This window comes from Perissodus microlepis, chromosome 5 (genome assembly GCF_051167445.1).
Source record: "Perissodus microlepis isolate ML-2025 ecotype Zambia chromosome 5, ASM5116744v1, whole genome shotgun sequence".
NCBI lineage: Eukaryota > Metazoa > Chordata > Actinopteri > Cichliformes > Cichlidae > Perissodus > Perissodus microlepis.
The window spans coordinates 21719369-21740320 of NC_140465.1; the positions used below are offsets into that span (position 1 = coordinate 21719369).

The following is a 20952-nucleotide window of genomic DNA, read 5'->3' on the forward strand; positions in this document are numbered from 1 at the left end:
GTTCTTGTGAAAATAGTTTCTGCTGCCTGAAGCTGTTGTGGTGAAATAGTCTCTTTCTGTTTCCCAGCACTGTTAATGTCATATGGGGAATTCCAACCATCCCAGAGCTGAGTCAAAATGCACTTCAAAATTACCGCTCCTTTCTTAAAGGTTTATGGTTAGATGGCTTGCGCAATGTTTTGCAAGAGGGAACGTGGGAATTTGGGTTGTTCCAAATATGTCATCCATCTCACATGAATAAACTGTTTGGACAGAAAAAGCAAGTCCGTATAAACACATGTAATGTCTGTGACAAGACTTCAGCCCTTTGCACTGCAACTTCTGAGTGCTTTGTTTCATTGTTCAGTGCCAGCAACAGAGGGAAGTTGTCGAGAAGCAAGTATTTTGTCAGTGTTGTGATTTCATGTAAGTTTTGATGTCAGTGCATTGCTTTGTTTTGTTTTTGGCACTGCCGTCCATTTCCAAATTTCTAATTCTCACGAGTTTCACGAGCATATTCCTCTTGAATTCTTCTTGTCTACGTGCTGACTATAGCTTAAGCTGTAACATATGTCCAAACTGATTTATAATTGATTACAGGCACAGATGCTATTCTACATAGGTCTGCTGATGGAAGAATATTTTGGGCTGCTGTCACTGTTTTCTTGCTGTGAGAGAGAGAAAGAGAGGGAGACAAACAGAGATTATGAAACAGACAAGATGACATAAAGGGGTAAAACTTTGAGGCTTTCAACAGACCAGTGAACTGCAATCTGAAGAGCAGCAGAGCACTGTGAGAGACAGGTAATGACTGTGTGGTAATACACCTCCAGACCTTAATTGGTTTGAATGAGCAGCTGGAGAGGCTCTTCCACCGGGCTGTGAATGAGCAGACTGTCAGGTGACAAGCCGTGGAGGGAGAACTAATTGTCACTTTCCTCCAGACACGCTCCTGTCTTTCCTCGTGTAGCTGACAGAAACCCTAGGAGGCAAGGTTGGCTGAGTGTGTTTTTATGAACATGAAATCTCTGTTTGATTCCTTTAAAAGTGTGGTCACATTCTGGAGCGAAACTTCAAATTACAATAGTTAACTTTTATTTTTTCCATTTTTAAATTATCATTGCAACGTCTGTGGCTGTTTGAATAAAGCAGTAGTTACAGACAAACCAAACCAACAGTGTTTAGATTAGCTGCTTATCAACCTCACTGTCACTGTGCAATTCTGTCTTCGGTATGAATTTTCAAAGAAAATGAATCCTTGATTTACAGCAAAGAGGGCGTGCGTTACATATTAAACAAATAAAACAGGAACAGAAAAGCACATCTGTTTCAGCAATGGGTAGCTACATGTAGGTTTAAATATCTCTTTGTTATATATGATCGAACACATAATTTATAATACAGACAAGAAGTAGCAAATGTAATGCAATTGTTTAGAGAAATTAAATAATGGTTAAAATGGAAATACTGAAAAAGTTTGTGCTTCCTCCCCCAGTGGCTTGTTGTTGGGATTTTCTCTGTATTATTGTATAGCATCTTTACCTTTACAATATAAAGCACCTCGAGGTGACTGCTGTTGTGATTTGGTGTTACATAAATAAAGATTAATTGAATTGGATGTAAGCACTAAGGAGCAGTTTCAAATGACAGTCTGTAGTAATGTGACATGTTTGAATGGATTGCAACATAACTTTAAAAAACAAGAGATGATCGAACTTTTTCAGTTGCTCGTAACAGTCTGTTTTTTGTTTTTTAATCCAAAGGATGTTTATGCTACCCTACAGTGCCAACAGTACACAACGTTAGCTAAAAATGCATGACTAATTTCCAGTGGAGCCTGATCAGTTTATCCATGGAGTGATATTAGCTTCTCAATGGTGTCAGCTGTTGTAATTACTGATAATTAAAAATGTTAAAAGTAAAGTGGAGGAACAGGAGAAACACCCTTCGATTATGTTATGAATGTTGATGTTGCATAGTTTTCCCAGCAGGGGGCGCTCTGCAGTACCACAAACACACTAACAACCAGCTGATCTGAGTAGAGTTAAATAAATAACTACAGGTAACAAATGTTAGGGAAATCTGTTTATATAGTTTGTGTAACTGGAAGAAAACTATGTCTTGACAAGTATAATAAAATATTTTACTTTTTAAAGACAAATTATTGTTATCGTTTCAGTCTTAAAAAATCTATATTAGTCAGGCTCAAGTTACAGCCATCTCCAGTGTTGGCTGTAACTTTTACAGTATATTTTGGGGGCTTTTAGCTTTTATTGTATTAGGACAGAGGAAGATTTGCAGTAAATAACTTCAGGGCAGATTGTAACCCAGGCCTCTGCAGTGACATTATGGTATATCGGTTGCCTACTCGACCCAGTGAGCTAATCAGCACCCAATATCAAGCTTTGAGTAATGATGTGGGAGCAAATTGCCCAAATGTGCTTTTTGTTCATGCTCTGACAAGCGAGGCGAGAGAAAGCATGGACTCTATCCACTTTTTATCTATATTTTATCAAAGTGAGTTGGAAGTTATCCATGAGATGGGTGTGAAAGAAAATAGTCCAGATTTCTAGTGTAGAAAACAAGTTTTGAACTGAACTGAATGGAATACTAAAAGCTGTTGAGGTAAACTCTGCATTGAGTCATCTACAATTTCTCTTTGTTGGTGAAATTTTAATACTTTGTAGCTGAAGGTTTTTTAAATTTTATGCCTTGGGAAGAGTTGAAAATGATGAATGGCGTTTAAATTCAAGTAAATATGTAAATGGAAGCATTCAAACTGTAATTTTTTAAAATTTATAACTAAGTAGGAGTTTGTTCAAGGAAAAAAATGCAAAGAAAAAAGCAATAAAACACAAATACAAGAGCAATCATGCTGCAATACACATCAGATTATCTCAGAGGAGATGGCTTGTTAATGTTCAATTTCTCCAGCATGGGTATGAGATACTGAAGTGGCTGTTGACATGACCGTTATGCCACAAGAGTCTCATTTTCAAACATGTTCTTGGTATTAGAGGAAGTGGAGACATTGTTGCTGCAGCACAGTATGTTCCGAGTGGATTGAATGCTGTGCTTTAATACTGATGAAATCAAAGGATTAGACCAAGTCTGTCTTGTGCCTTGCATATGTCCCTGTGTCACTATAGGTATTAGCTTTTTAATACAGTCTGCTTTAGCTGTCTGATTACACTGCTGAAGAGTGAAGGTCCTGGCTTAAGAAAGGCTGTAAGCCAGCAAAGTATGAATGTATTTGGCCTGTAGAGGAATGTCCCATCTGCCGCTGCGGGATTGTTGGTGGCGCAGGATCTGTGGGGTTAGACCAGCAGGGGGTGGGCAAGACCATCTGAGGGGGGAGCAGGGTGTACTTTATAATAGTTAACAGGGAGGGTAGAAGGGGGATGTAAATGATGGGAGGGCGTAGACTGATCCCTATGGTAATCTCTGTCCCATCCCTTTTCTATGATGTTCAGAGCAGTGAACTGATGCTGCAGGAACAGCAAAAATCAGACGATAAAAAGTGAAGGAAGAAGGAGAGTTATGGATTTTTCCTATGTATTGAGGAATGAGGAGAAGCTGCGGCCCAGCTGCATACCGTGGGAATTGCACGGAGATGGGATAAATGGAGGTACCGCACATTTCTCACCAGGGTCAGAAATGCTCAACATGTTCCACCTCTGACCTCCATGAGTGTCGTGCAGCTGCAGTGCAGTAACTTTTGATTCATGAGGTGGTGTTTCTACAGCCTTGTAAGGAGATATGCATGGATATACACATACCATGCTATCATTTAACCTTGTGATCAGCAATGTGTGGACATCTGATACTCAAGGCGTCTCTTCTATTCTAAGGGACAGTTCCTGTGTGTATGTGATTGTTGGACATGGGCGAATGCACATGACTGGGTAATACATTTCAAATTAATTAAGTCTGTGTCACAAGGGACACCTTGACACAGGAAGTCGATGAGTGTGAATTGTAATAGTGTTTATATAGTGTATAATAGTGTTGCTCAGTGAACACTGTAAATGAGTAGCTGGCTGGTGCTTCGGTTAATGGTTTTGTGCATCTTTTGTCTGACCTTTCCTTCATGACGATGAACTCCATCCACAAAGCATCGAAACTTTACACTATCAGTTATTTTTTATTTTTACCAGCTTTTTGGCCTATTATCTTCAGCTTTGTCCTAGATCTGTATGTTTTGAGTTTTGTGGCTTTGCCATTTCCTGACATTCTTGGGCATTAAATTAGCCTATTGAGCTCACATCATGCTGATCCAGCAGCAGCCAGCTGCTCTGACATTTCTAGGACAGAAGCAGGTTTGGAGATGAGAGATGGTTAATTTGAGACCCTCTGATATTGTTACTGCAGACCCTTTGTTATTTTTGGAGCACTTAGGTGTTGGAGGAAGTTAATAAAGACTCAGATTTATTTGTTTGTTTGTTGTTTGCTTGTTTATTTGTTGTTGTTGTTTTAGTTTTAGATGCATTTACAGATGGGTGCAGTATATTTATGATCTCTTTTTGTCCTATTACTCTACTGTAAAACAGCAGCAGCTGGTGGACAAAAGAGGCTTATCGGACCCACTGAAAGATATTATTTCTTTCAAGTCTTATCTTCAGCTGCATTATGGCATATTTGTTTCAATAGCTTGTGCCAAGACTCAATTTTTAAAAGTTATGCTGCTAAGGAGTAGTTTGGCATTTGAGAAGCATCACAATTCACCCATGGATGTTGACATTATAGCATTATCCATTGCCTCTCGAAGCAGGAATTTGACAACTGCCAGTTGTTTTTGGTCAGTTATCAGCAAGTTATGCTTCACTAATACTGTGAAAACAGTGGCTTGGGTAACAGTGGCATGACCAAAATGAGTAACATAGATCTGAAACAGAAATTCCTCCATAAATAGTGATGTAGCGACTGCAGGATGGATTGCAGCATGCTGGCAATCTGCGTGCATTTACAGTTGTGGTCAAAAGTTGTGGGAATGAAAGTCCTGGTAATTTGGGAATTTTTCATTTTTAAACAACTGCAGATTCTCAGATTCTCAGTTTAAACAATTGTACATAAGTACAATTATTCATTTGGTTCGGCACTTTGCCAAGGTCTGGAAGGAGACCCAAACTGTCACCATCAGATGAAAGGAAACTGGTTCACATGTTCAGGAACAACCTGGGAACCACAGAGGCTCAAGCCTGCCATGCAAACTGGTGGAACACCAGCGTCACTATCCAGTTTTACATCACCATGGGCTGAAACGGTGCTGATTGAGAAAGAAGAAAGAAAGAAAGTTTATGTAAACTTCGGACCACAACTGCATAAATTGGATAGCAGTTATTTTCAAACCTTGCCACTCTGTCTGGACCACAGTTGTTTGGACAGAGGTTGCTATCCACCACCCAGACTATGCAGGCAGACTGTGCAGTTGCCTTGCAATCAGGTTAGCGCTGTTCCACACTCAGAATCTGAGTGTTTGCAATAGGTCAGTGCACTCACCAGGTAACCACAGATTTTTCTTAGTCAAAAGGAGATTTAAGACCTATTTTTACTCTAGTGTGATTGAGCCATTAGCAGTGGAAGCAGCCAATTTGGTTAGCAATGTGCAATAAATGACTTTGTGTATAACACAGGTACAGGTACCTACTATTTCTTTTAGTTCAATTAACACACAGCACAGCAGTCCACTCTGCATTATATGTCAGATATTTATTTGTATCAGGCTGTAAGTGTGTTTATTTCTGGCTCTAAAGCTGTTATTTTTAGTACAGGAGTCAGTGGGGATTGGAATTAATATGACACTGTTTTTGGCTTCAGACTAAATAGAAATTGTTATTAAATTTTAGTAGATTGTAGTTTTTTTGCTCTCTAAAAAACATTTCAGAAAACCCTGCTGCTGGACATTGCGCACGTGTGATTCATAAAGTTTCTATATATGTAAATATTTCTCGACACGAGTGTTATAGAAAATGGAAAATGTATAAGTGGAGTGGAGGATATCTGCAATATGCAGCAATAGAAAATGTTTTTCACTCAGAGTACTTCAATCATTTGGTGTCTTCCCTTCCAAACTCTACTTATCAGTCGGCATCTATTATTCAGTGTCCCTGTTTTCTTAGACATTCATTCACGGAGTTTATTCAGTTATATTTGACATAAAGAGCATCATACGTAGCTTGGAATAGCATCGTTTTAAAAAAGCTATACTTTCTCTTATCTTGGTTGTTTCCTAACAAACTACACTATCAGGTTAGTGTATGTATTATTCTCTGTGTGAGCCAAAGGTTAAGGTTTCAGACTGTTTCTAAGATCCAGTTTCAGATGGCTTGTTATTCCTACTATTGGGTTCTATCCACATATGCATGGATATTTTGGAAAATTGTGGGTTTTTTTCTATCCGTTTTGGCCTTTCATCCACATGAAAAACAACATTTTAGGTCACTGAAAAGCTTTTGAAAAATTCCTTCGGGGGTGAAGATTTTCACTCCACTTGTGTGTTTACATGTGGATTAAAACAACAACAAAAAAAAAAGATCCTGGTTTAAAAAAATACCCATTCATGTGTCATAGCCTTGGATTTGTATATCAGTGAGAACAAATATCCTTAATATGGCCGTCTCAGGCACGCAGCTCTGGCTGTGAAGCCAGCAGCCTTATTGCCAGCTGTTTCAACCTTTTGTCTAAGCCCCTTTTCCGTTAGTATCATTAGTACTTACTCGGATCAAGACACCGCGGATTGCCACGACTCGACTCGGATCAACTTATTTTCCATTGCAACCCAGTACTATCTAACTGGCGTGGTTGTCGTTGTAGCAATGTGTCTGAGCTTCCCACAACATCATTAATATGTGACACAAACTCTACAAAAAAGTGGACATCGAAGCAAGAATATACCTGCTACTCAGTCTGTGGCTTTTTGTCAAATTTGGGAAATAAGGCGTTGTTTTTTGTAGCCATTTCCCTCATTGCCGGGTTTCAAAAATGTCAGTTTTAATTTTCGTGAACGACACGCTTTCATGACTCATCAAGTGATGCTACTGAACAGCCAATCAGTGGCATGCAGTCTGACGACATCACATTTTAGTACCTGCTCAGATTGCTTGGAACCCCGGGTGAGCAGGTACTAAAAAAAGTATCTAGTACCCGGTACTATGACCTAATGGAAAACCCAGAAAACCGTGGCGAACTGTGCTGAGTCGATCAGAGTAGGTACTAATGGAAAAGGAGCTTAAGGGGCGGCCAATCAAAATGAAGCAGAATTAAAGGGTGATGGCCTTAAAGGGAGAGCTGGATGAACTAAGGGACGGCACAAAGGGCTGATACAAGACAAATCATAATGAATTTGAATGGCGGATCAATCAAAGAAACTCTAATAAAGTCCAAGAATAGAACGGAAACATTTCTTTTCAGTAAAATATGCTGATCCAAACCTCCCGGGTGACAGTCGTGTATTTAACTGAGCTGAACTGAATCTGGGAATACTCATAATTTTGGATAAAGCGCATTCATAACCAACAGAAATAATGGCCCATAAAATTAATTTCATATTTTTTTTCAGTTTCCTTTAGGCATTTCAGACACATTTTCCTGTCTGTGAATTCTAAACTAATCTTCCCCTCCACACGACTAAGAGTACTTTCCCTCAGACAAATTTCGCACAGTTTCATGGTAAATTGTTCTCAGGTTTTGAAATATAAGCTATCTTTGGCTATTTGAAGTGAAAGAAGATTATTGCATAAAGTTGGCCAGGTGCTCAGAAGAGTCTTGAGGACCTGCCTCCAGAAATACTGTGCAAATAGGAAGCAAAATGGTGCTGTAAGAATCTGAGCTGACTGTTAATTAGGAGGAAGAGGAAACTAATGAAGATCTCCAGTCAACCTTACTCAGTCCCTTGAGAGTGCAGTGCCCTGGGGAGACGCAGGAACATAAAACTATTGTTTCAGTAGTTCAGATTACAATTTTACCATCATGTTACACTACAGTGATCTCAGTTGCAGGCATCATAATGACTTGTGAAAAACAAATGAATGAATAATCTCTCTTTTTAAAAGTTCAGTCCGTTCCTTCTCTTTTTGCTTTTCCAGTTTGACTATGTTTGTATGTTCCTCACTTTATGGCTTCTTCTCTTGCCGTCTGCCCTGCAGGGCGCCAGCAATATGCATCTTAGAACCTCTCTGCTCTTATTACTGCAGTTACTCTCCTGGGGAGAAAGCCTCAGTGGATCGAACGAATGGTGATCACTGACGCAGAACCAAACAGAGGGAGGAGAGGGTGGAGGGGCATTAAAGGCAAAGGGGGGAAAAGTGACAGGCTGAGAGAGGGAGAGAATTTTTCACTGCAGGAGTTACAATACAGAGACAGTAAAGGAATCTTAATAATCATGAGGACAAAAATCCTAGGAGAGAAAGAAGTAGATGAGTTGAGGGATTTGGGGGTTTTAAAACTTGGAAGAGAGGCTGATTGATGAAGGAGGATGCAAGAAGAGAGGGCAGTGAAGGAGCGGGGAGGCTGCTGGACTGACTGAACAATTGCAGAGCTGGTGGCGACACATAGCATGAAAGGCAGGAGAGGCATGCACATAAGGAGAAAGAGAGCCAGTGTTGCTCTCAGCAGTTTAAACTCCTGTAGCTAATGAGGTGACATCAATCACTCAGTGTACCTCTAAGCCAGTGGACTATTGTCTGCACTTTCAAAATGCAGTATCACAGTAAAGGTCAGCTTCCTTCACAGGATGGTGATAGAGGTGCCTACTTGCTTTGGTTCTTATCAGTAATTGTCATTACAGTCTGCAGGAGCAGTGCAGGCAAACAAAAAGAGCACCGTCTTTAAGCTTGAGTTTCACAGTGAAACATTAGACAATGAAATTCGGTGCAGATTTTTACCCCCAAAGACGGATTTATCTGATCTTTGAGAATGAAATTTTCAGCACCAGCTTGCATCAGCCTGTTGTCCCAGGTTGTGTCATCCTCCACTGAGACATAGTTTAATAAAAAAAAGAAAGAAAGAAAGAAAGAAAGAAGTATTCTTTCAATTGGACATAAAAGTTTCACATTGGATTATTTCTTCACATGTTCATCTTTCACCACTGGCTTATAATATCTCTCTAAAATGCTTTACTCACTGCATTCCACTGCTGAAGGTGAAACCCACTTCTTAATGCGATTTCTGTTTCTGCGCTGTTCTCGGCAAAATATATTGGCTAACATGAAATTCGGGTTTCATTCTGATGTTCTGGCAAAAACCATCAGACACAAAGTTCCTTCATATTTACTCAGAAGTGTTTATGTGGGGGAAAAGGAACTATCTACAGCATTCATTAATGGATGGCCTTTGTCTGCATTTTTTCATTAACTCTGAATCGAGGGCTTTAAAGGTTATAAGATATTCAAGAACTATACTGCTAGTACAGTAGGATCGTAGACTCTCAGGCTTTTCTAGCTGGTTAATTAAAAAGAAGGTAAACAGAGATGTGTCTATAAAAGTGTTACATGTTTTCTTGCTGTTATACAAGAAAATTAAAATGATTAGGATGAAAATCATGGATCTAACAAGTGCTAAAGCTAAAGTACAGCAAACTATATCATTCAGACTGGTAAATATTACACTTTTATCATGCTAAATGTTTACTTCTGGAATGAAAGTAAACATTTAGCAATACTGCAGCAATTAATACTCAATAACTACTTACGTTACCCCTGTAGTGGTTGTTAATAAACACACTGCAATGCAGAAGTAAATGTGTACATTTATTGTACAGTCATGTGAAAAAGCATTCACAATCAAGAGCATGCTTAACTGCTTAGTGATTAAGAGGCCAAATAACAGCCATGTGCTGCTAATCAAATCCTCTTGATTTGATTAGCATTAGAAGTGTCAGCAGTTCTATAAACGTAGACATTTTGACAGTTTGTTGGTCTGGAGCATTCAGGTGTATGTTAACGTAATGCCAAGTAAGAAAGACATCATCAATGCTCTTAGAGAAATGGTTGCTGCTGCCCATTAATCTGGGGAGGGTCATAAGGCCACTTCCAAACAATCTGAAGTTCATTATTCTACACTGAGAAAAATTATTCACTAGTGGAAAACATTTGAGACAGATGTCAATCTTTCCAGGAGTGGACATTCCAGCAAATTTGCCTCAAGGCTAGAGCGTGCAATAAATCAGAGAAACTCCAAAAACCCAAGAGCCTACATGTCAGACTCTACAGGCTGTTAAAGTTCATGACAGTACAGTTAGAAAAAGACTGAACAAGTACAGCTCGATTGGACGTGTTCGCAGAAAAAACAAAACAGCACAGCAAATCTGAATCTTAATAAATTACAAGACTTTTGGAACAATGTCCTTTGAGACCAAAGGGAAGAGATCTGGCTGTGATGCATAGCACTGTGTTTGTTGAAAACCAAACACAGCTTATCAGCACAAACACCTCATACCAACCGTGAAGCACGGTGGAGGGGTGATGATTTGGGCTCGTTTTGGAGCTGCAGGACACTTTGCAGTCACTGAGTCAACCACGAACTCTTCTTTATACCAAAGTATTCTCGTCAATGTAAGGCCATCGGTTTGGCAGCTAAAGCTGGGCTGAAATTGGGTCGTGCAACAGGACAATGATCCCAAGCACAGCAACAAATCTACAACAGAATCACTCAACACAAAAAGAATCAAGGAGCCACAATGGTCCAGTCAAAGTCCAGACCCTAACCTGACTGAAATGCTGTGGTGGCACCTTAAGAGAGCTGTGTATAAATAATGCCGCAACGAACTGAAGCAACAATATAAAGAAGAGTCCGCCAAAATAATTATGTGATAGTCTAATAAAATTATTCAGAAAACAATTACTTCAAGTTACTTCTGCTTAAGGTGATTTTACAATCTACTGAATCATGGAGTGTTTTTAGTTTTTCTCAAGACTGCATAAAGTTCTGGGGAGCTTTCTTTTTCCACATGACTGAATGTCACAATGACTGACGTGGTCTTATGAGGCATGTCAACTTGTGCAAATAACCTGTGGTGATTTGTGATGCTACAATACAGATATTTTAAAAAATGGGATCAGAGGAATGTCATCAACCTGTGTCATTTATCATTGTGATATCTTGAAAATGTAGTTGTTCATTAGCCAAAGTGCAGATAAGGACGCAAAAAGAAATCTGAAGTGCAGTTAAATGTCACATAACTCACTGCTCATGAGTTATTTTTAAGTAAATAGAGTAACGTAAAACACAAAACAGATTTCAGTATAATTTCTTCCCTCACTGATCATTTATGTCTAATATTCAGCCTTTGGCTGTTAGCAGAAATAATTGTAAAAGTAACCATGCATATATTCATTTTGTGTGTTCCACAAAATATTTTTGAATATAAGGTACTTTCATAAAAGGAAGATGTCTGACTTATTTAACTACCTGAAATAGAATATGTTTACATAGAAAAGGAGAACATTATTTCATCAAAAAAAAACAAAAACAAAAACAAATCTCTACAACCCTGACTGTGGAGGTCACCTTTATTAATTAGCAAGTGTTTACACTGTAGCTGCAGGTATGGAAATCTTCAGTAATTGGTAGACATGCACTGTGCCAGGAAGAGACACCCGGTTTGTGGTGTGTGTGTGTGTGACTTGTGCTTGAAGCTTTGTGGTTAAGTTGTAAAACTTAGCTGGGATGCTAATTAGCTCTTCTACTGCCATTCAGCTAATTATAGTCTCATGGGGGCTGCTGCACTGACAGAGAGGAGAGGATAGAGTGTGGATACTTTGCTATACAGGAACTCTTTGCTGTTCTTTGATGTTGTAGGAAAGGGCGTAAGAAAGTGGTCAGTTCCCTTCTTTAGATTGGGCCTGTGCTGAGACATTACTCATTCTGAGCGCTGCATACTGCTGAGCAAAAAGCTGATTCAGGCTCTTATTGAACTGTAAGGCACTGCAAGAAGAAGGCAATGACCTTAAAGACTTTAGCATCCATTTTAACACTAGCTGTGAGTAGAAGTCATGGTGTGGATAGCTTACTGGGTCATTTTTCATTTGCTGAATGTTTCACCATTACAGTAAAACTTGCCAGTACACTGTGTAATCCATCACCACACCAGAGGGATGTAATGCTGTATAATATGCAGTATTTCATCCACCAACAATAATAGAGTGACTTTTCTATTTCTGTTTCTCACACTCATGCGTCCCTTTTTTAGATATCAGTATGGTTCAAATGAATTAATGTGAAGGGCTCCTGTGTTAATCATTTAAGTTTCTTCTAGGATACTACTTACAGTTTTTTTGGGTCTGTTTTTAAAAAAAGTAGACCATAGGCTCATCAGCCCGATTCTCAGGGATTCACATTCAGCTGCTCATTAATACAAATGTCTGATTAGTCAGTCACATGGAAGCAAATCTTTGCATTTAGGCATGTAGACCTGGCCAAGAGGACCTGCTGAAGCTCAAACCAAACATCAGAATGGAGAAGAAAGGTGATTTAGCCTTGTAGGCTGTTGGTAGCAGTGGTGGTGTAATGTTGAGGGGGATAATTTATATTATTTCTGGCACACTTTGGGCTACACAGTACCAACCGAGCAGCCTTTAAACACCACAGCCTAGCTGAGTATTTTCAGGAACATATCCATCCCTTTATGATAACAGTGTACCCATCTTCTGATTGCTGCTCCCAGCACAATTAAGCACCATGTTTAAAAAAAAAACCCTTCTCCACATCCACCAAATTTCAATCCAGCAGAGCACCTTTGGGATGTGAAATGAAAGATTCACATCAAAAACTGCAGCATTTGTGTGATGCTATCATATCAATAAGGGTCAAAATCTCTGAGATATTTTTTGAGCACCTTTATGAATCTACACCAAGGTAAAAAGGGGGCCAACCCAGTACTGTCGAGGTGTACCTGTAAGTGCATGTTTGTTATAGCTCTTTCACTACTACAGAGAAAGGCACAAAGAGGATATTTTGTACAAAAACATTTTGACCTCCGAGGATATAAGCATGTTTTTTAAAAACTGATACAGCCTTGAGTTTGCTTCAGATAAAGTTTTGGGTGCTATCTTAATATTTAGCAAGAGAAATTATTACAGCAAACAATACCTTTTTTGGTCTCCAAATGGGCACCCGTGTATCACTGCAAGACAGATTTGTAAAATTTCCTTTAAGTAAAGTCAATTTAATAGCACACATTCATCTCAAGAGTCTTGAGAATCTACAATAACTTCTATCCCCAAAAAAGACCCAAAGACAAAAGACCTGCTGGTAAATGTCGTTGTCATAAATGCTTGTTTTTCTCATCTGTCAGGTTCCCAGAATCATTGTGTGCTTGCCGATTTGAGGATCATTACAGCAAGAGAGCACAGTTTGACTAATAGCTCTAGACTTTGTTGTTGGTTCCAAGATAGCAAAAAAAAAAAAACACTTGTGGCTTGCTGGGCTTTTTTCATATTATGCTTGGTGCCAGGAGCACAGCATGGTTTGTGTTCTCTCCGCTTTTCTCGTGCAATTAGCAACTATAATAGACAGGCATGGCAACTGTAGCAGGCAAGCTTTGTTTATAACAAGAGCAAGATATTTCGCATCACAATAACATTTTTTTTTTTTTTAATCAATAAAACATGTTGCCATCAGATATGACTTTTATTTTTGCCCCAGCATAGCTGCAGCTGCTTGGTTTAAACTGGGGTTAGCTGAGTTGTTGTATGTTGGAGGATATATTCAATTCTCTTTGTGGACTTTCTTCATTGACTGGTTGGCTACAGTGTTCTGTTTCACTGTGGGTGATCTCCATCCTTGCATCAGTACTCAGCTTGTCTGGGCCCAGTGAACATTGCAGTCTCAGTTGTATTATTCACAACTTTAGCCTGTGCTTCTTTTGGTCAGTACTATGCATCACATACTACTAGAGCTATTATACTGTAGCAACTCTTAATACAAAATCTCTCTGTGTTTCACACCAAACACAGCCTCCAAGTGCTATGCTACTGTGTTGTATTATTCAGACTGAATAGACTGAAGAGCTGCAGTGGTTTCCTCTGCAGAAGATGCTCTGGTCTTGCAGCAAAGCCCTTCAATCTGTCACCTTTTCTCATCTTTTTGATTCATTTGTTCGTTTTGGTTTTCATTTTTTTTCACAAACTCATCTATAACTTACAAGCAGAGGTTTTGATAGTTTAGCCTTTGGTTGGATTGACCAGTATGGAAAAATAACCTGTTTACTTAAAAAATATATGAATATTTTGATGGTAGCCTTTCTTCTTTCTCATTCCTGTAGGAGCTGGGATAGGTAGTGTGGCAAGATTACATATGAGATTTGTTTTTTTTACTCAAGCTTAAGCCTATGGGGAGAGGGAAGTAAAATAAGTCTCATATTTTCCAAATGTTCCCAAGCCAATCCTGGCCAGCTGCCACGATCAGAAGGCATTGGCACAAGGAATGGGAGGAATTTTTTTTTTATTTTTTTTAAGTTGTGTCAGCGTTGGATTTCTTCCAGGCAGATTTTCCTGCTTAATCTTCACTTTAAATCCGTCCTCATCTAGCTTTCCTAGTCCGGCAAAGCCTTTGGGTTATGGCAGGGCGGATGATGCCCTGCAATGGCCAGCTGTGGCCCAAAGAGTCAGATGAGCTATACAGTGTGTGTGTGTGTGTGTGTGTGTGTGTGTGGGTGTGTGTACAAGCTCACATGTGATTCTGAGCATGTTTGCATGAGAGGAAATTCTTGCATGTGTCATTGTGTTCTTCCGTTCGTCTGTTGTGTCCAAAGGATATTAATGTTTTTATTTAGATGAGAATTCATCTCATTTATTCAGCTGTACTGTGGGGAAAACCCTGGAATTCAGAGTTTGATCTTGTTTGTGGTCACAGAGGATAGACCCATGTCAGATCCTGACTAATCCAACTGAACCTTAAGCGCTGGATCCTCCTCTTCAGAAAGTCTGTCATGGATTAAACACTATTCTACTGAGTGTTTATGGGTTCACATCACTTTCATTATCTACACCATAATGAATTCCTCATTTTTCACTGGCTGCACCACAATAATACTGCAGTATTATTACAAATGTTTGATGGACTGTCATCTATCCATCCTATGCCTTCATCTATAGCTATCATGAAGGATGATGGGATTTATTTATTTATTTCTTTTTTGTCACTGCTTGTCATTAAGCTCTAGTCTCCCGCTATTCCAGTTTGGCAGGTCAGCTCCGCGGTGATTATTCAGCCAGCGTTACTACTGAATGATGCACAACTACTGTAAATCATCCCATAGTGACTCCAAGGTTAGGTATCATCCCATAACCTTGTTTTCCTGATGGTACTGTCATGAATAATGAACTGAGGTGCTTTCCGTTCTCCTGAGCCCTTCAGCTGTTTTGGTTTCGACATAACAGCACAGCTCATTTTAATCACCGGGTTGAGCACTGAAATGCTGATATTGTTGTGAGCAGGTGTGGCATTTGGTACTGTATTGGTAATTCAAAAGAAGCTCATTCATATGTCTTTGTCGACTCTGCTTAAGCCCTCATTGTGGAGTGCACACATTTCTTATTTTGATGGCAATGAGTTGTTAGGACTACAGGAAATTAGAGTAAACAACCCTACAAAATACAGTCGGAGAGGAGAAAAGGCTCAGAAAAGGATTTATGATTTCAGTGGGTTTTTTTCTGGCTGCAGGTACTTTTTTGGAAAATAGGTGAAGGTCTCTTTTTCTTATCCTAAGAGGGATTCCTTTATTAAGATATCAAATATGGATTACGAATCATTTGTTCACTACTTCAGAGAAAAGTGGCTGTATTTTTTTACAGTCTCATATACTAGATAAAATAAGCAGATGGAAATGTTCAGATGTTTTATCTGCCACAGTGATTTAAATACTGTAACCAACAGATCATTAAACTTTATCACAATGATGCAAAAATGTACAACCGCTATAAAACTGCAATGATGTGCAGCATTAGCCACGATGGGCTGCTACATGCTGAGATTTTAAAGGGGTAGCAACAATTTCTCAATGGTATGGAAACATTTGTGTGTTATATTGTGGAATAAATCTCCCTGTCAATCCCTGCGCTGAAAAAAGGAGTTCCAGTTCAACGTTAGTGAAAGGGGTTTCTGAAATTTTGGAGACAGCACACCTTTCTTGACTCTGTCCTTGCACACAGACATCATTAGAGTGAGCAAAACGCAACAAACCTGCAGACGTCTAAGATGAGCAACACCGCTCATAACACCGGTAACCCTGGACGCTCATCTTCCCCAGGCAATTTCTCCTCATTGATGTAATTGATGTGTCCCTGAAGGGGCTTTTTCGCCCATGTTTCCTCAGGGCAGGCTGCTGTTGCAGGCTTAATGGCAACTCACAGACAGCATCCAGAGGCTATGGATCACAGCAGCCTTGGAGCAGCCTTTCAGGCCTCTGTTATTTGAGTGCCAGGAGTATTGATTCACTGTGTCACGGATTATTATAAACACAGATTAATAGACAGTAAGTTTTCAGCTCCAGGCAAAGAAAAAAACATTAGAGGAATGGCATTTTGCTTCAGTGGTTTGGCTACATGTTGGGGTTGTATAATAGAGATGTGACAGCTCAACCTTCAGTATATAGCATGCAGTTTCAGTTTTAATCCCCAGAGAAATCTTTCAGTTGCTTTTCTTATAAGGCGACGACTGTGTTGAATACTAAGTCAACTTTTCCTGGAAGAATTTCAGTGTTGTCATATAACTATTTGACATGTTTACAGCCTGAGTTTATGAACTCTTCACTCTTCTCTTGTTTTGTTTTTTTGAGTATTTTTTCAGTCATTTCCTTATTTCATTTGGTTCCATCATAAAAGTGATTTATTTTCAATTTCTCACTGCTATCTGTGTCAGAGGCTGTTAATGATACCTAACAGTGGAGGTGCACGGTGCTGTGGGAGTGTCACTTCAGTGTTCTGTACACTGGGATTTGGAAGCACTCTGTGTGTCTGTGCCTGATGATACCAGTAGGGACCCGTGAGCACTGAGGTGAGGGATGACCAGTCTCCCTTGTGAAATATTCAAACACTAAATATCTCAACCGACTTCAATCCTGTTGTCTTATGTAACCAGGCGGGGGTTTTCTGGCTCGGTACGATGCCAGAGGTTAGAAATCCAAAAGGCTTCATTTCATTCAGCTTTGCTAATGTATTCAAAGTCTGCATGTTGGTGAATTTTCATTTAAATACTGCTTGAGGTTCTTCACATTGTGTTACAGATTCTATATCAGATTCTTGCTAAATTATTGTGGCCAAAATATGTTATTGATAACAATATTGTCACCACATCTATAGAAAACAGCATTTGTGTCACAGTTAAATATTTCAGATCACAAAGTACATACAAAATTAGGGGAAAAAATCTACCCAAACCTACTTGGCCCTATGTGAAAAAGTACCTGTCCCCTTGTGAAATCATGAATTAAATGTGATTAAGCACATTATTTTGGAAAGCTGGGTTTAATTTTTCTAGCCACACCCACGCCTGATTACTGTCAGTCCTGCTGAATCACTTAAACAGAACCTGTCTGACAAAGTGAAGCAGGCTAAAATGTCCAAAAAGCAACAGAACGACACAAAAATAGCAGAGAAATAAAGTCTATCTATCAGTTTTTTCAGGGTTACAAAGCTCAAACTCACTTGGGTTATGCAGCATGACAAGTTCACCACTGAATGGCTACAAAAAAGAAAAGAAAATTAAGATTTTGGTGGGTCTAAGTCAAAAGCCGGACTCAAATCAGATTGAGATGCTTTGGTGTGACCTTAAACAGGCTGTTCATGCTGAAAAACCCTTTAATGTGGCTGAATAAGAACAATTCTACAAAGAAGAGGGAGCCAAAATTCCTCCACTCTTATGAGAAAGACTCATTGCCATTTCTCAGAAACACTCATTACAATTTTTGGTGCCAAGGGCGGCACAACATGCTATGAGGTTTAGGGAGGATTTTCACATTTTCACATAGGGTTATGTAGGTTTGGATAGCCTTTCAAATGTGACAAGTGTGGATAAAATAAGAATACTAGATACTAGTTCATTACTATAGGTAATTTTGCTCTAATTGTCAGTACTTGTATGTTGTATTACTGATTCATTTTGCACATAAAACATGTAATCTCATATCTCCTGAATATTTTTGTTCTGCTCTAGCGTTACTTAACATAAAAAGGATTTTCATAATACTTTCTTTTTATAAAGAGTAGAGTACATGTGCAGAGTAAAAATGAGCAGCTCAAAACAAAAAAAATCCCCTCACTATGTATAAAGAGGCATTGAATTATTGTAATTTAAACTGCACGACAACCTCTGTTTAAGATTGCAACTCATCTGCCTTAACAAAGACCACAAAGCCTTTCAGGGAGAATGTGTGAAAACAGTAAACATTACAATGAGCTTCTGTTCTCTATGAGCGACTGATCAGTCACTCACCTCTTAAACTCTGCCCCACTTTGCACACAATCAACAGCTTGTGTTTCCGCTCATTATAAATTACTGCAAGTGGTGCCCGTACATGTTTGTGTCAGTCACCGGCAATAATAAAACAGATCTGTGTGTCTGAACTCAGCAGGACAGTATTTTAGGGTGTTGGTATTCCACAGTAGCTACATGCTAATAGCTCTTATTTCCTTTCCGGTGCACTGATTGATACAGGAATAAATGCATCAGCCACATGATCGAGTGACTGCCAGAATAATTAAAGGTTAGCTGAAGGCGGGCTCTCTCGAAACTGATGGTAGTTGTCTTCTCATTCTGCTTCAGTACCTACGCTGGCTCCTGCTGAGCGTCGACTCTTTCTATCATGTACTGTTAATGCCATTATGGCTCCAAAAGCTGAGTGTTCACTAAGAGGGAAAGTTGGGTCACATGTTTGAATAGCTCCTCTGACTCTCAAACTCACCGCCTCATATTCTCATTAATAATTAGCTGTTCCTGAGTCCATTGTAATGCTGTGCTTCCCCCGCTGCAAAGAAGGCTCTTACATTTTTAAAGAATTCAATATAACTTTTGACTTAATGGGAAATAAAAATGCAAATTTTCTGCTGGAGTATTATGGGTTTGCTTTGTGGATGCTTTCTAATAGAAGGTAAATAATGCATAAAAGAAAACAATTTGCATTTCATATATATATATATATATATATATATATATATATATATATATATATATATATATATACATATATATATATATATATATATATATATACATATATACATATATACATATATATATATACATATATACATATATACATATATATACATATATATATATATATATATATATATATACATATATATAGGTGTGCCCTTAACAATTCATCTCAGTAGAAAGAGACGTTGTTTGCATATAACCAATCAAAATGTTTTTTGAACCACATTTGTGTAATGCCGTGCTGTCACTCAGCTTTCATCAGCGCGCCTGCAACACCGGCAAAACACATTTATGAAAAACTGGCTTCTTAAAAATGTATCTCGACGATCCTCAATCTCACAATTTAAACCTCTTTTGCAACAGCAAACTGCCACAGGAATAAAAGTGTTTTAAAAACACATAGATCACTCTGTCAAAAGTGGTGGCTCACTCTGTCAGTTGGGAGCAAAACAGTTATAGTGTCTATAGTCAAAATACTCTTAATGTCTTACAATGGCCCACTACACAGCTGCGTGACATCTGTTTGTCCTGTCACAGGAAGGAAAGACCACATTTCTGAAAAATCCATTTAATAATTCAATTCAATTTTATTTATTTAGCACCAAATCACGACAGCAGCCCCCTCAAGGCAATTTATAGTGTAAGGTAAAGGCCCTACAATAATAAAGAGAAAATAGTGATTAATATTGAATCTTTTTGCCAACATGGTGGTTAGTACTGTTGCCTCACAGTAGAAGAAGGAGTGTGGGCTGGTGTTGATGATCCTAAATTAGCCCATAGGTGTGAATTTGAGTGCCAAGGGTTGTCTTTCTCTCTCTCTCTCTCTCTCTCTCTGTGCTAGCCCTGCGACAGACTGGTCACCTGTCCAGGGAGTGCCTTGCCTCTTGCAGCTGGGACAGGCTCCATTTCCCTTGCGACCCTGATCAACATAAGTAGTGAATGAATGGATAAATTCCTCTTAGCTGCTTCATTTTCAAGGTCCTGGAAGGCACGTCATGAGCACAGCCTGTGCTCTTCCTTTGACAGCAACCCAATATTTTTGTTGATTTGTGAAGTTTGGAGACTACGTGTAACTTCAGTAGAGTGTTGACTGTAATTCTAGTGGACGCGTAGTTAGATTAGATCAGATGTGCAGTGTTTAAAATCAGGGAATCTATATTTTAAATATGCAGTGATGTTTGCAGTCCATTCATCGGTGTAAAAAATGTCAGTATATTCAGTCGACCAGAGAGAGAAGCTTAGCTCCCAGTCCAAAAATAACAAACAACAACAAAACAGTACTCTCTCTTTCTCACAGGTTTTGAAGCAACAAAAACATGTTTTTCTTTAGTTTAAATGTTATTAAAATACTCTACCTTTGTAATAGTAACATTGGGCCTAATGACAAGATGGTATCATCACATTTAACTGAAAGATGTGAGTGACAAAAACATTAACTTTATAAGACATAATTGGCCGAGATCACAAAGGGCAGCACAGACTGTCCCTTGTGGCCTTGGCTTGGGCAGCCAGGTTACAGGTGGACCTGTGCAGCTGGACCCTTTAATTTCCATAGCCTTTAACCTCTCACAGCTGAGGTCCAGCCAGGCCGAAATGAAGTGATTTCATAATCGCTCTCTGTGGTGCTCATTTGGGCCATGACAGGGTGTGTTCCCCTGAATTACAATGAACTGTACCTAACCAAAGCCCCTATGGAATTGGTGGCCACTTAAATCAGTAAAAAGCTCAGAAAATATAATAAAGTACCAACACAAATATCCAAAAAATGAAACATACACATGGAGAAGGCAGATATTTAAATACTGCGTAACAGTTAAT

The 20952-nt window shown here is 39.0% G+C and overlaps 1 protein-coding gene across 3 annotated transcripts in view; it reads left to right on the top strand.

Moving 5' to 3' along the window:
* The window catches only part of kaznb (kazrin, periplakin interacting protein b), a 151335-nt gene that overhangs the window by 80319 nt on the left and 50064 nt on the right, over nt 1-20952 (top strand). The window contains exon 1 of one of the 3 annotated variants that reach the window (XM_084928765.1): nt 3459-3607. The exons of the other annotated variants lie outside the window; for them this stretch is intronic. Within the exon in view, the coding sequence (XP_084784891.1) occupies nt 3520-3607 (88 nt within the window). The 5' untranslated portion in view covers nt 3459-3519. Of the gene's footprint in view, nt 1-3458; nt 3608-20952 lie in introns of those variants that run through there. 3 annotated transcript variants of the gene reach the window in all.